The 17,154-nt window shown below is 39.0% G+C and overlaps 1 protein-coding gene across 4 annotated transcripts in view; it reads left to right on the top strand.

The window, feature by feature from the left end:
- zeb1b (zinc finger E-box binding homeobox 1b) overlaps nt 1–17,154 on the top strand; it is a 56,133-nt gene that overhangs the window by 27,253 nt on the left and 11,726 nt on the right. For all 4 annotated transcript variants that reach the window (XM_060896823.1, XM_060896806.1, XM_060896834.1 and 1 more), the window contains exon 2: nt 10,762–10,920. In XM_060896823.1, the coding sequence (XP_060752806.1) occupies nt 10,762–10,920 (159 nt within the window). The remainder of the gene's footprint in view (nt 1–10,761; nt 10,921–17,154) is intronic.

Below are 17,154 nucleotides of genomic sequence, written 5' to 3'. Positions count from 1 at the left end.
TAACCAAGCTTTCCTAGTTACCTCATAACTGACACCACCAGAACTGTGTGTGTGTGTATGTGTGTGTTTGTGTGTGTGTGTGTATGTGTGTATGTGTGCGTATGTGTGTGTGTGCAGCAACAGTAGTTAAACTTGGCTTGTTTGTTAGTATTCAGTGGTTTGGATGGGCAACTCAGACAGTCTCATGTCTAGACTGAACAGCTCTGCTGACTTACTCACTCATTTATTGCCCATTTTGCCCACTGTAGTGCTCAGGAGTTCCAACTTAAATGCTGTTGATATGTGTGTGTGTGTGTGTGTGTGTGTGTGTGTGTGTGTGTGTGTGTGTGTGTGTGTAAAACACATATATGGGTATACTTTCATGACAAAAAGTCCAGGAAAGGAACCCTATAAATAGATTGCTTTTTCCTCACTGAGTCTCTTTACTGTCAGAGAGTAAAGAGGAACAAAGGCACAGAAAGAATCTATGTGAATTACACAACTAACTGAACACCAGCAAGACAGAAAATTGAAGAAAGAATTAAAATAGTCATTAAAATGCTTGCTGCTTATACTGTATCTGCATATGGTGGGATGAATTTCCCCATTTCCTGTTAACACAGGTGGTTGTTGGTTCCTGTGTTTTCTCAGCAGCCAGGTTAGTTGTGTAATTGCTGCTAATTTTATGATAGTGCTGGGGCTTTCCCGCTTAACTAGGTTCAGAATGAGAGTGATGTACATGATTATTTTGCATAACACTGAAATATCATTTGTTCAGGCAGAAAATTGGTAACTTGCCACAAATTATTTCAAATAATATTGAAATAATTTAAGTACTAAAATTAAAAGAATTGTACTTAAATGCCTGCAGTATGCCCAAATTAATACATGGATAGCTATTTAATCAGAAATAATACTTACAACAACATTATCCAGCTGATCAGCTTTCATTATCTGATATACAATCGAATATGATTAATAAATAAGTTCGAAAGTAATGGTTATGAGTCATGGTGCTGTTCTACTGGGTTTTGTTCTCGGTTACTAAAGCATACCCTTGTGCTTTGATGAAACAGAAAACTCTCCCACATTAGATACGGGGAAATCACAAACAGAAAGTGATTCTGAAAGAGAGAGAGAGAGAGAGAAAAGCAGTAGTGAAACTGGGCAAGGGGGCGTCCAGATAATCAAGCATGCCTACAGGTAGTGCACACTGACCAGGAGGCATGACAGATGTTTCCTCACTTTACCTTCATCACAGAAAGGGAGAGAGAGAGAGAGAGAGAGAGAGAGAGAGAGAGAGAGAGAGAGAGAGCAAGCTTCTCTGATAAAATGATAAGGTACTGATGAAGTAACATACCTCTTATAGCTTACAGTATAATGTATACATCGAAGGAAAACTCACACACACTGTTCTTTAACCATGTAATCATTTATACTTTTGCCTTTCCTTTTTTCTCTTGTGTGTGTGTATGTGTGTGTGCGTGCGCTGAAAGCATTATGCCCGTGAATGGGGCTGGTCTCACCTCAAACGTAAACAGATCCGAGTCAGCACTGTAGCACAGTTGAAGCTCTGACTGTGTTATCATAGCGCAGGTATGATCACGCTCTCTGGCCTTATTTAGAAGAGCTCAGTCCAGCCGAACAAGATTAGCTCAAAATACATGCACATGCGCACACGTTCACACACACAGATATCCTCTTTCACCTCTGTATACATCAATGCTTTTATTTACAGTAGGAACAATAGCATTAACATTGGGAGATTATATAAAGGACTTTTCCCGTTAAACAAAGATTTGGCGCCCGTGCTGTACCAGTACAAACGTTCCAGTTGAATGGTTTTGGGGTCTGGTCTTGCTCATGTATGGTATCAACAGGAACTACTGGTTTTTGGAGCCAGCAGAATGTTTGTTACTAATTCTTTATAGATTCTTCTCCACATATATGTGCTGTTTTAATACTCACAAATTCCATTGCAGTACATGATTATTACAGCCAAACTTTTTCAAGTCTTCCGTAAGGTTTTTATTGTGGATTTTCGAATGTATTATTTGTTAAGGAATCAGTTGAAACATTGTGTGATTGCAGATTTCTAATGAGCACATTAGAAGTGATGGTGTTCATGTCATTCCTGTAAGTCTTTGCACACCAAAATGAGGTCAATACTAATTGGTGAAAAATGTACTTGTGTTGGTTCCTGTTTGAGCCAGTCCTTGTTTTTTAAATTTTGCAGTGGAAAAAAAACACCTAATGTGTTTATGTCTTCTTGTGAGTCTAAGGTACCTGAGCACTGAACCTAGTATAAGGATAAAAAGTCAGAGTAACCTGCTGACACTAGATACCTTGTGCTGTGTAATTATGTACATCTTATAATAATATCATTAGGATAAGCTGAGAGAGAGAGAGAGAGAGAGAGAGAGAGAGAGATGAAGATGACTATTCTGGATTTTCTTTTGTTATGAGTTGTTCACTTCTAAATGTAGCTTTCACCACTGGCTTCTCGCACAGCATCAAGTCGCATCCCTCATTATGTTATTGGAACAAAATAACATTATCCACTTGGTAAACAGTGAGAGCAGTGAAGAGAGTCAGATACAGCACGCAGCAGGATACTGAGTCAAGTACTGCATTATCTGTCACCATTGCACCAGTTCTGTCTCCTGGGAATAAAGCGTCCCCTAGAGGCCAGTGTAGGTTTTGCAGCTCAGTCAGATGCCATCAGATATGTAAAGACTGTGGTACAAGATGTCTGAAACGAACAATTTACCATCCTAGTAATACTGTACCATTACAGATGCTACCATTGTTTCTACTATACATTTATACCTTTATGATGGAAAGATGTGACACTTTAAACACCCCAAAGTGAATTATTTTCTTATAACAGCACGACCTAAAGTCATTTGTTCCTCTTAGCAATTTGCCAATGATTGCCATTTTTAATATATTAACAAGTGACGTTATGCTTTTTAATAATTTATATTTATATTTATTGTTGTGGAAGATAATCATCTTCCAGAACAAATATTTACATTATAAAAGGTATAAACAGATTTAAACAGTCTTTCTCTCTTTAGTAATAAGTTAATAACATAAAACGATAAAAAATGCCTCGTCTGCCGTAACTGAGTTTGCAGAACGCACAAAATACCGTCCTGAAGATTCTCCTGTGGAGGAATATGTATCATGCTGATACCAGAGACTTGATTAATACTCTGTCAATAAATAGAAAACATGAGTTGGCCACTTAATCTTCACGTTTTGTGTAATTATTGTGTAACGAGATCTGTGTACTGTGCTTTAATCTGCTTATACTACACACATGTTCAGCACATTATACAGTCTTTTTGTATGTTCTCTTGTATGTTACATTGAACCGCTGTCCTGGAGGAAACATATATAGATATTTAGAAACATAATTTGAACTGCGAGTTCATTTGCGAGTGTGTGTGGAGACTGACTTTTGTTTGATGTGACAGATCTGTCTTGTTGTGGTTAGAGATTGTGTTTGAAAGAGAGAGACAGAGAGAGAGAGAGAGAGAGAGAGAGAGAGAGAGAGAGAGAGAGAGAGAGAGAGAAAGCTGGGTGGGGATGTGGTTACGAGTGTGACTGTGTCTACATGTGTATGTGTTTACTTCTATGTGTTCTTTTATGTGCGTGTGTGTGTGTGGACTTAACCAAGGTTAAGTTAAGTTAAAGTTAACAATGTGTATTGCAAAGAGCAAACAATTTCAGAAGGGTTTGTTGTTTTTTTTCAGCTCCTTTTTGTGGTATCTCATGATTTGAATATACAAGAACAAATGTCTCCCTCTCGTTCCTCCTCTATGTATTTGTGAATTATGTCTTGTGGCAGTGTTTAGAGCAGGAGTAAAGGGTGTGTCTTCATTTCTACCCTCTGTGCTACTGTGCAGTAGGACTGTCAAATTCCTTGTCCAAGATCACATCTGTGAGCTCCCGGGTGGCACAAGAGAACATCGTTCACGCTATCATTGAGAGATCAAGAATTTGAAATTGAGAAAATTGCCTCCTGCATGATAATCACAGTAACAGCCAGTTGTAGGCATCTGTGTGTTGTGTATGTTGAAGAAGGTGGATAGCAGTTTCTAAACATGTTATGTGACAGGGGGAAGCTGAGTGGTGTTTGGAAACAGGTAAGTGACCAAGTTGAGGAGAAGATGCAGAGCAAAAAAAAAACTGGTTTGTAATGTAACTACTTAAAGATTTACTATTAAAATGTAATTCAGTGTTAATTTGTATAATTCATACTGTTGGAAATGCCTGTAGAAATGCATGTTTCACAAAATTTATTTTTATGGGGGGAAATTTATGTTTATGGGGGAAGTCGTGGCCTAATGGTTAGAGAGTTTGACTCCTAACCCTAAGGTTGTGGGTTCGAGTCTCTGGCCGGCCATGACTGAGGTGCCCTTGAGCAAGGCACCGAACCCCCCCCAACTGCTCCCCGGGCGCCGCAGCATAAATGGCTGCCCACTGCTCCGGGTGTGTGTGTGTTCAACTGCTGTGTGTGTGTGCAGTTTGGATGGGTTAAATGCAGAGAACGAATTCTGAGTACGGGTCACCATACTTAGCCATATGTCACGTCACTTTCAAATGTAGAGAAGCAAAATTGTATAAAGATTTTATTTACCCGGGGGGTTTCCTCCGGGTACTCTGGTTTCCTCCCCCGGTCCAAAGACATGCATGGTAGGTTGATTGGCATCTCTGGAAAAATTGTCCCTAGTGTGTGATTGTGTGTGTGAATGAGAGTGTGTGTGTGCCCTGCGATGGGTTGGCACTCCGTCCAGGGTGTATCCTGCCTTGATGCCTGATGACGCCTGAGATAGGCACAGGCTCCCCGTGACCCGATGTAGTTCGGATAAGCAGTAGAAGATGGATTTTATTGTTGCATTAGAAATGTACTTGCAGAAATCTAAATAAACTGAAATAATTTGAGACAGAATACAAGTAGGTGTAATTTAAAGAAAAATAAAAACAAAATATCCTACGAGCCCCTTTTTTTAAAACTGTAGAGTTTTACCTACTGTAGATAGCCAAGTTTCTCTTCCACAGCTTCATTTTTTTCCGGACAGTTTAGCTGCAGCTTCAAGTTTATCTTCATATCCTTCACAAAGTGGCATGAGGGCTCGGAAAACCCATAATGGTTCATAATCATGTTTTCATTATAAACTTTGCAGTATTTTGGGTTTGAGAGCTCAGTTAATTTCAGAGGGAAAATGAGTGTTTGTTTAAGAGATAAGCCTGAAGCCCATGAGTGGCGGGTGAGGGATGAGGCGGAGCGTATTAAGCGCGCTCCTTCAGCCCTGGGGAGTGATGCTATGTCAGGAATGTCCAATCATAACACTTATTTGGAGTGAATGTGTCATGGCGACACATCGGTGTGTCAGCTTTTCCTACCTTTATTACAACCAACACAACACTCACACAACTGTTATGGAACAGCATTTATTACATAGAATGAGCAAGCCAAACAATATTCTATTTAAATGCTGGTGATTTCATTTAGTTATTCATATAGTGCACAGTTATGGATGGGGAAATATTTATAATCACGCTATCTGGTGTCACCCAGATGAGGATGATTCGATTTTAAATCTGATTGCTCTTAAGGCTTCCACCACATATTGTCTCAGGGAGTTTTTCACCGTCATAACCGGGTTTCTATATTTCTCTAAAGCTGCTTTTTCCAATTGAATTTTTTATCGCTATAAACACTGTACGAATAAAATTCAACTTACAACTGTTACAACTTTCATCAAAATTGCCCATTATTAACAATATTGATTTCAACAATCGTGCCATGTTAATGCTAATCATTACATTGATTTCTGTAATTTATTCTATATATTATTCCAAAACAACTTGTAGTTGTGAATCTATGGATGTATATAGTTGAGAATTTGTGTGTTAAGGTACTTATTACGCAGTACAGCCTTTGGAACAGATGTATGTAAAAAAAATAAACCACATTCAAATGTTCTCTGTTTCAGGATTATTTTTCATGACATTTCAAGACCAAATAAAACTCCATATCAGTTCCCTGTTGCATCACTCTAAAGCGTGGAGAAGTTCAAGGGGGTGAATACTTATGCAAGACACTGTATATAGAGCTTTGTTAAAACAATAGATGTGGTAGATTATGTGTTTTATAAAGAAACTGATTTATTAACCCTTTAAACAAATATACATTAGTATATGTAATGACCTATATTTATGTTGAGCATCTGGTGTGTAATGTTTTTTGGAAATAAACTGTTTATATCTCTAGTAATAAGTAAATATGTATAAATAAGTAAAAAAAAAATAATAATAATAATAATGAAATGCTAAACCACACCTTTAAGCAGACGACCGAAGGCTTTCTGTAGAATGAGGAAGTGATCAATGTTGGGGTTGCTGTATGGTGACCTATATAGTTTTAAATGAACTGATTACCTGAAGAGTTATTTAAAAGTTTAATCATGTCAGGTTCCTAAAAAGACTTTGTGGTTTGATGGAAGGGGGTCAGGATTGCTGAACGTTATAAAGCAGTGCCAGAGAATGAGCTAGCATTCGTTAACTCATTAACATTTTAATCATCAGATGCATCTCCCTTTATACTAACAAAAGCTTCACAGCTCTCACTGATGTCATCTTAATGCCAAATCAGTAGCCTTTGTCTGTTCTTCTGTCTTCAGTGTTTTTTATCGAGAAGAAAGGAAAATGGCATGAATCAAATCATCTTAATAATCTTGTGGCCCTTGTGGTTTTATAATTAGTATACAAGTAGCTTTGTCTAGACAGTGTATGTTCTTTTTTCCTCTAGAGGTGTGTGTCTGTGTGTGACCAGGCGCTTTGTGGGATTATGCAGATCCCAGGTTAGGTGGCATTTATCGGCGGCCTGTGGCAGGTGCCGGCCCGCAGGCCTCAGGTTTTAATGGGCAGCTAAAATGCACAGGCTTGTGTTGGCTTTCATTAGAAGGTCCAAAGAACAAACCTAGGACTGAAGCCTTCTGGGAAAACCAAGCTACATCAGTGCTTCAAAAGAAGAGAGAACAGGAGGTGCAGCAGTTTTAGATTTGGTCACACTGATGAGAGTTGAGTCATTTATATAAAGCATAATCCATTATGTGCATAAATGATGATATACAGTAGATAATGTGAGCGAGGGCTGTTTGTCAGTAAACAGCTGTGTTATTTGTAGCACGATGCCCACGTGGGATTTTGCGCTTGAACAGGTATGCAAAATTAGCGTACAGTGTTGTATGTACAGTGCTGCTCTTTGATGCAGGCGCCTCTACCATGTTGTGGAAAAAAACAACAGTGGCACTTTGTTTTTGTGTTTAACATTTTTTAGTGTTAATATATGCAGTGCTTAATGACCCCTGTTTTCCGTTGGTTCTGTGTAGCGCTCCCTGTTTGTGGCCAAAATAATGTTGGTCATTTCTCTTATCGTCGTGTTTGTTTAGTCACTTTTCATGCGTGTAGCTCCTACAGGCAGTAATGAACGCTTTCAGGTGTGACAGTGTAACTCTGTCTGCAAGAATTTGTCACGGATCAGTCACTCACACACCTTCTTACACACATTATGTGCCCCTTGCCTGCACTGCCTGATGGGTTATGTAGTTTTGCCTGGTGGTGACAGTTTTAGTGGATGAGTTACTTATTTAATGCGTATTAACATTAAAGCCTGTGCATGCATGAGTCAGAGGAGTAACATACTAAATCCTGCAGATTCATCCGAATGAGACAGATGAAAAATAAGAGATCAAGAAGATGATGTAGAGATTGGCCGATATTTGATAACAGTATTAAAAGAGTGTGGGTTAGAGAGGGAGAAAGAACTGAAAAGATTGCAAGGGATAAAAAGCACAAAATCAGCTTAATGTAAATGTATTAGGGCAAGCAGTGGAGTGTGTGTGTGTGTGTGTGCGTGTGTGTGTGTGTGTGTGTGTGTGTGTGTGTGTGTGTGTGTGTGTGTGTGTGAGCTAGCTCCATAGCCAAGCCCTGTGCTGACTTTGCGCCTCTCAAAGGAAAATTGATTTGGCCGGGCTGAAGAGAGGTACTTAGATGAGTGGAAAAGAGAGATGGGATGAAGGCGGTGGATAAAAAATGGCGGTGCTTTGGCACACCTTGTGTTTCTCATACACTCTTTCTTTAACACCTTTTCTAATCTGTTTATATCAATAAAATACACTTTAGCTCTTGTATGTGTTTCTGCACCTGAATTAAACATTAAGGGAAAAACACCTTGACTCTTCTCATAGTGAGTAAATGTCCCACTTGTTTAATCCAATGAACGACTACAGGACTGGAGGGTGTAATCTTTAGGGAGGAACTGTTTTTAGTGTATGTATACTGTCATGGCTCACTCACTCACTTATCTCAGAACAGTGTTATCTCTCTCTCCCGCTCTCTCTCTCTCTTCCTCTCTCTCTCACTCACTCACACACACACCGTTATAGACGTTATTCACATCCACACTCATTTCCTGACTGTTGTGTTCTCTTTAATCTGTAAACAGGAATCAGGAGTTTGTCCGAACTAGTAAACATGTAAACTCTTCTGACTGCCTCAAATGTGTCTGTGTTGCTTTAAACCCAGCAGGACTCTCAGGGCAACAGTAAGAACTGAAGTATATTTGCATATCTGTATAGTTATATATCATCTTTCTGGCTGTCGGGGTTAAATCCAATTTTTCATGACTGAGCTTGACTACAATTTATATTAAAAGCCAGTCTAGGAACCTCATAGGATACATCAGGATATAATTTATTATATATTTTATGTTACATCTTCACAACTCGATCTTTCGTGTACTGCTGATGGTTACGAAACAGACTCTTTAAGTGTGATTTATGCTGCCAGCTTGGTTCCAGCTCCGTTCAGCCAGCACTTACCTTAACGAATGAGAACTCGTTAGCTGAGGCTACCGCTCCGTCATTCCCTCGTCTAATAGAACGTCACATCATGCTGAGCCAAGCACACTCACTCCTGCACACGTACATACACATACACACACTGCTAATTAAGGTCGTCTGGTCAGCTACATCAAATCGATGCTGCTTAGTCTTATCTAAGTAAAACAAGCATACAGATTAAGAGGTATAAAAACAGCGAGGGCCGAGATCAGATCTGGAGTGATACTTGAGCACTGGAGTCATACTTACAAACCGGTACTCTCTAAGTAGTGTTTATGTAGCATGTTGTATTCCATGCTATCAAATGTTCTTTAACTTCCACAGTTTGCTTTTTTACCCATGTGGCTCCAACGCTGTAGCTGTACTCTGTACAGTGAAAAGATGAATATCTCCCCTTTAACTTTACCTGATAAAACAGGTATTTAATCAAAGAATATGCCAATATGTTTAATATGACTAATATGTCGCCTTGTGTTTGTTAACCCTTTTACCAGTATACTGGTATCTTACCTGACCTGACATCAGTGTAAATAAATAAGTTATCGATGTAAGCCTGATATAAAATTAGTCATGACACTGTTGATGTTCAGTGTGAGCTGTTTTTACCTTCGTTCAGATAACCTCATGTGGAATTTTAGTGGATGATAATAACATTTTTTGAGCAAGCTCTTGGGGCGTCAGAGAGCGGAAGTGGGTTTGATATCACAGTTTACTTTGAAGATGTAAACATTTGTGTGAAAAAAAATTAACTAACTCTTCTCTTTTTAATTTATCTATGAATATATTGCCCCTAGTAGGCTCGGTAATGAAAACAAAGTCCCAAGAGTCGCTCTTCATATGAAGCTATAACCACTACCGAGGAGTTTAACACGACAAAGAAACTCAATGCTGAACATAGACACAACAAAACAGGCGCAGATTCTATTGTTCAGTTTTCAAAGTTCAGGTTGTCGTGTTGTGATTATTAAAAATGTCCAGCTCCTAGTCAGCCGTGATCACACACTCTCAGTTTGTTTAAAGCATTCTAGGTTTGATTAATACTGTTTCTATATTCTCATTAGCAGAAACATTAGTGTTATCCGTTGAACAATAGACAATAGTAACTGTAGCTTATTTCAGATATGATAATGAGCATTGCTTCATCACGACTCCAGTGTTTCCAGTTCAGTCCTTAGATTACATTACAGCCAGTGTGCAGTTTCATATGTACTGCTCCTTTCTGCTCTCCAGTTCATGCAGGGTGTATTCCTACCTCGTACTCTGTGTTCCTGAGACAGATTCCAGCTCCACTGTTTCCTCCTTGTTATGGAAGAAGAAACTAATGAAATACAGTGGGATTAATAATATTTTAATCCTTGTGGCACACTGTGAGATCTGACAGCTGAACCTGCGGTAACTAAATTTAACAGCGTGTTGTCTGAACTGGATATAAATAGATGAATACTTCTCATGTTCTACGGGTTTGTTTGCTACTGTAATGTGAGCGATGTTGTCTAATTGGCAGCCGGCTCGTGAGTGAGAGCTAAAACTCAAACTATCATGGCACGAGGTCGAATTTGTTGCAACGTAGGTAGAAAAAATGTATCACGCCATGTCAACTATTCTGATTGACTTATACTGGCCAACTGCTCAACAACAAAAATACTACACAGAGCAGTATAACAGTGATTTACTACTGTGATTAAATAAAACAAATATGTGACAGGACAGCCCTGATCCAACATTCCTCCTCTTTCTTTACTCCTTCACACAGCCCACTTCCTGTGTATATATTCCCTTAGGTTCAGTGTATTTGTCTCTCACTGCATCCCTTTTATAAACACCTCTCTTTAATGGTTTCCCTCTTCTGTGTGTTTGTGTGTAGTGAGTAACTACAGCCATGTACTGGAAGGCCAGTCAGACTCCGATGATGAAGATAAGCTCCATATCGTGGAGGAAGATGGGACCCCGGTGGAGGGAGCTGACGGTGACAGCGCTGCCCACGACGATGACACCAACGGCCCTGAAGACAGATGGGATGAAGGTAACATTCCACCTAGTGGTGTTTTTTTTCTAGAGGAAAATTTTAATTCAAAGTAATATTGAAGTAAAATACTTGACCTCTGTGCAGTGACACAAGATATATTTTTAGCATTCATGATTTAGACATCTTTTTTTGATTGATGATGAAAGGCACGTGTTTATCAGGCATTAGCAGTTAGAAATTTGTTTTAAGTAAATAATGTAATGCTAAGCACCAGAATTCCTGGCTATTAGCTGATGAATGAGGGTGTGTGAGACATTAGTGATTTGGGAGGATCTGGAGATGATTTGAGCTGCTGTGGAGCTGTTGTTGTGTTTACAGCACATAGAGTGTATTCAGCTTGTGTGTGTGTGTGTGTGTGTGTGTGTGTGTGTGTGTACTACATGAGTAGGATTAGGTAGTAAATTAAACTAAATATACTGGCCTCACAACTATTAGCACGGTGGTGTGCTGGAGTGGAGAGATTTAGAGAAAAGAAATCTACCTCTATAAACAACCAGGATTTTCCTGACATACCTAGTGTAAGTGTGAGATATACACACTTCTCTGCCTACACTACCCTTAACTCATATGCTGTAAAACATTCATTAGTAGTATCAGATCTACAGTATCGACTCGCCCTTGTTTTTTCGTTTGTATCAAATTTCAGCCTCTCCCACTCATTCCCCTGTTGCACTTTAAGTTCTCCATCCTCTTTTTTGCCTTTCTGTCCCCCTACCTAGAGCAGAGGCAGACATACTGACTCTCTGTGGGCTCCGTGTTTGTTTTAAAGCCTCTCTGCACAACCCCACCCCCCACCCACCTCCATTTTATCCTCTTGTCTTTACAACAGAGTCTCACACAGTCTTGCTCCCTCTCAATCATCATGATTAAAAGCAATCACTGCCTCATTGCATGCTGTCGACTCTCATTCTCCCCCAGAATGAAACCGAACCACTCGAGTTCTCAGGGATAGTACTGTGGCTCCACAGACACTTTTCCAGTTCATCTGTTTCTCTGTGCCTTTTAAGTCAAGTCAAGTCAAGAAGCTTTTATTGTCATTTGAACCATATATAGCTGTTGCAGTACACAGTGAAATGGGACAACGTTTCTCCGGGAACATGGTGCTACATAAAACAAAGACAGAGCTAAGGACTTAGTAAGTTAGTCCTAGATACATACAGTAAAGTGCATCTGTGCAACCAGGTGCAAACAGTGCGGGACAAAAGTCAACAAGACAGTACAGGACAAAAGACAGTACAGGACAAAAGACTTACAATACAAGCAAACAAAAAGTACATTACACATAAGACAATTTGCATGTGCAGAAATACTGGAATGAACACTTAATATTATAGCAGCAGTTATATAAGCTATTGTAATATACAGTATTGTGCAAAACAGCAATCGACTGAATCGACTTAGCTCACTGTCCAACTGCATGTCCTTACACAAGCAGGTGTAACATTCTGTGTATGTCGAGAAGACAGAGCCGACAGGAGACCAAGGGAATTAAAATGGTCCCGGTGTCAAAATTCACCTCAGGATCCATATACACAGGCATTCTGAATGCGCATGCTGGACGTTTTTGAAAAACGGTTAAACAAGCGACCTGAGGATCAAAAGAAGGTGGCTTTATTCCAGTCTTGCAAAACTTAATAGCTGTTGAAATTGAGAAACTGAGGGAGGAGAGCGTGCGCCATTGCTACCTCCCCCACCCGTTTCCAACCGGGCTACATTCCCTAGCACGTTTTCTTGGAGTGTTTACAAAGATTTTATGATGGTTTCACAATTCGTAAATTATACATTTTCAAGCTCCGTTGGCAAAACATTTCTTCCAAATGACCCAAGCTTTCTAGTGTGATTTGGAAACTTCCAGACATCTCAAATCATCACTTCATAAAAAAAAAAACTTTACTCCAGAAAAGTGGTCTTGACATGCATATGCAGCAGGTAAAAGAATGTGTGTTTAATATGGAGCTGATCAGAGCTCCTGGGGCCTCATTTATCAGCACTGTATTCAAAATATTCCAAATGGATTCTAATGCATAAAGCTTTAAAATTGAATTCTCATATGCAGAATAAAACTGGGATACATCACATGCGTAAAAGAAAGAAGGAAGTTTAAAAAACACCAGCTAATTGTTGTCACTATGTCACTGCTCATTGAAACACAGACACAATATACCACAATTAATCATATATGGTATGTAGGCCTCAAGTTAAGAAAACCTAAATAACAGACGTGATTTTGCCACCAAAACCTGAAAAGACAAAAAAAAAAGCTACTGATGCAGAGATTTTGATTTCGGTAAAGGTGAAGAGATGAAACTTTTAGGGATTAATAGAACTGAATTCTGATGCCTCTTTAAATGGAACAATAATATATTCGAGGTATGGAGACCTGTAAAAGTTGCACAGGTTTATTTATTTATGCACATTTATGCTTCCATTTCTAACTTGGATCAATGATAAAACATAATAAAGCAATAAAGTAAAGTAAAATAATAATTTAAAAAAAGTTAGTTATTGATTTGGAAATGACTAACTGATGATAAACCATGAGATGTGATGTCAGCTGTGATAGCTGGATCTCTCTAAATTCAGCAAAGGAACAAGATAAAGTCACAGCTTCAACACGTCAGTACTGTTAACCTTTTATGTAATTTGGCATCTCGGCAAACATGTTGGTATTTACATATAACTGAAAAGCAGGAAGGGGGGGCACGTTGGCTTAGTGGTTAGCACGTTCGCCTCACACCTCCAGGGTTGGGGGTTCGATTCTCGCCTCCACCTTGTGTGTGTAGAGTTTGCATGTTCTCCCCGTGCCTCGGGGGTTTCCTCTGGGTACTCCGGTTTCCTCCCCCAGTTCAAAGACATGCATGGTAGGTTGATTGGCATCTCTGGAAAATTGTCCATAGTGTGTGATTGTGTGAGAGAATGAGAGTGTGTGTGTGTGCCCTGCGATGGGTTGGCACTCCGTCCAGGGTGTATCCTGCCTTGATGCCCAATGACGCCTGAGATAGGAACAGGCTCCCCGTGACCCGAGGTAGTTCGGATAAGCGGTAGAAAATGAGTGAGAGTGAGTGAGTGAAAAGAAGGAATTTATTTAATAGATAATTCAAATTATTAACAGTCCAAACCAAGGATCAGACGTCACCTTCAGACAGCCGCTTTCCATTCAAGGTTTATTTTCCACTGCACACAAGCTGTGTGTAAATAGACGCACAAACCTTAACAAATATTTATTTCATATAGAGCCCATATTTTGTGCTGTTCATATACAGAAGTTACATAAAATGTAAATACCTGTGCATAGCATTGATAAATGAGGGCTCAGGAGTCAAGGAAAGAAAAACATGTAGAGTAAATCAGATCTGTGTGGTGGTCTGGGAAAAATGATCAAATCTCTCTGTGGCTGAATTCAAGCTAACGGACAAAAATGACCAAAAAAATGACCTAAACAGTGGGTCTAATTTTTTTTTTTTTACTTTTCATACAAACACAAATATACATATTACATACATAACGTCCTCATCTTACTTAGGCTTTGATGTAAAGATTTAGCTAGATGGATACTTTTATATGTCATTTATAACATATTAATCTAAATGCAAATTAAAGCAAATTTAAAAAAATATATAAAATGCCAAACAGTTTGTAAAAGGTCCCAGACCATCACACATACAAACAAAACCCGAAATGGATAAATCTCGTGCAAGCTGACTAAAAAGCTCTCTTTTGGTATGGGTGTGTGTGTCAGGGCTCTTTCTTGTTATACATATTGTATATACTTGGCACTACAGCAGAACATCTCTCCACCCTGCAGCTCTCAACACAACAGCACACAGAACTGAGCTGAATGACAGTCTATGATCACCTTCACTGTCTAATTTAAACCAGGTGTGTTCACCTTAACAAGTCCAGTTTAACCAGCACAGTTAACTAACTAATTGCATTCGCAGCTGTAATGAGAAACCACCGAGATTATCTTTGGGAAGGTACGACAGGCAACACCACGGCCTTTAACTCGGTTATTTCACGTGTTTGATAATTCAATGAACGAGAGTCAAATGGAAAGAAAAGCAGAATAACATTTCCCTTTAACAGGAGGATTTTCTTGTTCATTTCATTAAAGATATTCTGAAGTAATGGACTATTATTCCCTCAGTATAAAATGCATTTTTTAAGTTTTTCTTTAAACCCCTTAGTGGAACGGACAGCGTGTTCATTCAGTTAGAACAGTTAGAGCAGCAGGGAAGGATTTTAATATGATTAGTCTCTTGACACAGAGTACGGTAAGAAATGCAAGCAGGTGAGTCATGGGGAACTTCCAGTAGGATCCTGACACAAAGTGAACGCCGTTATTTCTGGGAAATGTACTGCAGGTATGCTTGTTATTGTACATGACTAGCCTGTGAATGATCAGTTTAGATGTAGATGTAGTGTTACTTAGTGTACAGTAGTATTTTACCTGGCACACCTACTTCTGTTACTGTATATTCTATGAATAAAATTCCACCAACAAAAAGCCCCTCGATAAATTTCTGCAACATATCCTCGGTATGCATCCGGCACTAAAACCTTTGTTAAAAACCCTTCGTACTTTCCATAGAACAATTTTACACCAAAGTGGTGTGCTGACTCATACTCATCTTTGCATCACATCAAGTGATCCGCTTGTGTGCTTTCTGATCTTCTACCTTAACCTGGGTCTGTGCAAGCGGGAGAGGAAGTAGACACGTACAACTGCAGCCTTCAAACAACATTAAAGTAACTTACTAACTATGTTGTAAGCTTTGTTTGTGTTTTTCCTTTTTTTTTCCAGCAAAGCCAGGGCTTTCTTTATCTCTGGCATCAGTCCTTTGTAGATCTCACATTTTACTGAATGGACTAATAGAGTTTGAGAAGCTTGTGGGAATATGTGGTTTAAACACAAGCTTACACAGAGCAGGTCAACATCTGAATGTGACCTCAATTGTATGTTCATTATCCTCACTAAGCATCAGTGAGTCGTGCCCACACTTTTCTTTCTCTTATTCTTTCTCTCTGAATTTGTTTGTTGACTGAGAAATTCATTTTTTTTAATATTAGAGATTAAACTAAAATGATTGTTCTAGTGAAGAATAATCAGAAGTATCATGATTTATATCTGGGTCTATTTTTTTGGGTTTATTATATTTACTAAGCCCTGACCTTTCAATATAAATGAGGCAATTTGATTAAAATGAGTTCTTATAATATAATTTCAGAAATTCTTATAGTCTATCATGATCTATTTGAATTAAGATATACTGTACATTTGAATGCATTATTTGATCATTTTGCAACTTGCTTAAACCATGAAATATTTTTCATCTAATATTCACATCCAACTAATATCATGGGCTGCTGTTTTATAGCTATTTTTGTACTGAATGTAAAGTTTTCACAAATGATCACAGACTTGAAGAAACATTTAATTGTTGCTTATGTATATGTAGGGTTGACTTCATTTTGAATGTAGCCAGGGTCTGTACTTTCTCAGTAAGTGTCACTCTGATGCTTGTATAAACAACACTGCAGTAAACAGACATACACATGTAGCTGGGTATTACAATGCACCTCAAGGGCAGTTATGGTGTGCTTTCATAGCCATCGTCACGGTCACTGTAGAAAAAGTCACAAAGAACCGGAGCAGAACAAAGAAAACCTTAAAAACCTTTGAAAAAAGTTTGTAGAGGAAAACTGTTTGTCTCATCCAGTCTGTGTGGTGGCTGTCTCATTTCGCCTAGTAAGCATCTGATAAGGAAATGACTTTGCTGCTAAAAAAAAAGGCACATTTGCTCTTTTTCTCATCTTCTTCAAGCTATTCGTGTAGAGTTTTAAGCTTTGGAAATCTGTGATTTATGTAATCTATAAATCCACTTTTCCCACTCTAAGCATTTGCCCGACTCACAGCGCCATTTCTTTATTCTCCCTGGTAAAAAGTCAATGCAAAAATCTTGCATGCTGGACAGATGCACACTGCCACTGTCCCTCACCTGTACAGTATAACAGAGTCAATGCTGCTGACAGTGAAGTACTGTACCAGGCAGAGATGGTGGTTATTTTGCTCGCCCCAACCACCCACATACATACATCTCTTAAAATCGTTCTGACACCCAAATGCACAATTGTCCTCAGGTGTTCTGAATGTTGTTTTGAGTTGTGAGCGAATGCCATTAGTTGTAATTGCTGACATTGCGGACTCATTTCGTGTGTGCACGCATGACA

This window comes from Tachysurus vachellii, chromosome 2 (assembly GCF_030014155.1).
Source record: "Tachysurus vachellii isolate PV-2020 chromosome 2, HZAU_Pvac_v1, whole genome shotgun sequence".
NCBI lineage: Eukaryota > Metazoa > Chordata > Actinopteri > Siluriformes > Bagridae > Tachysurus > Tachysurus vachellii.
This window is presented reverse-complemented; position numbering and strand designations above follow the sequence as displayed.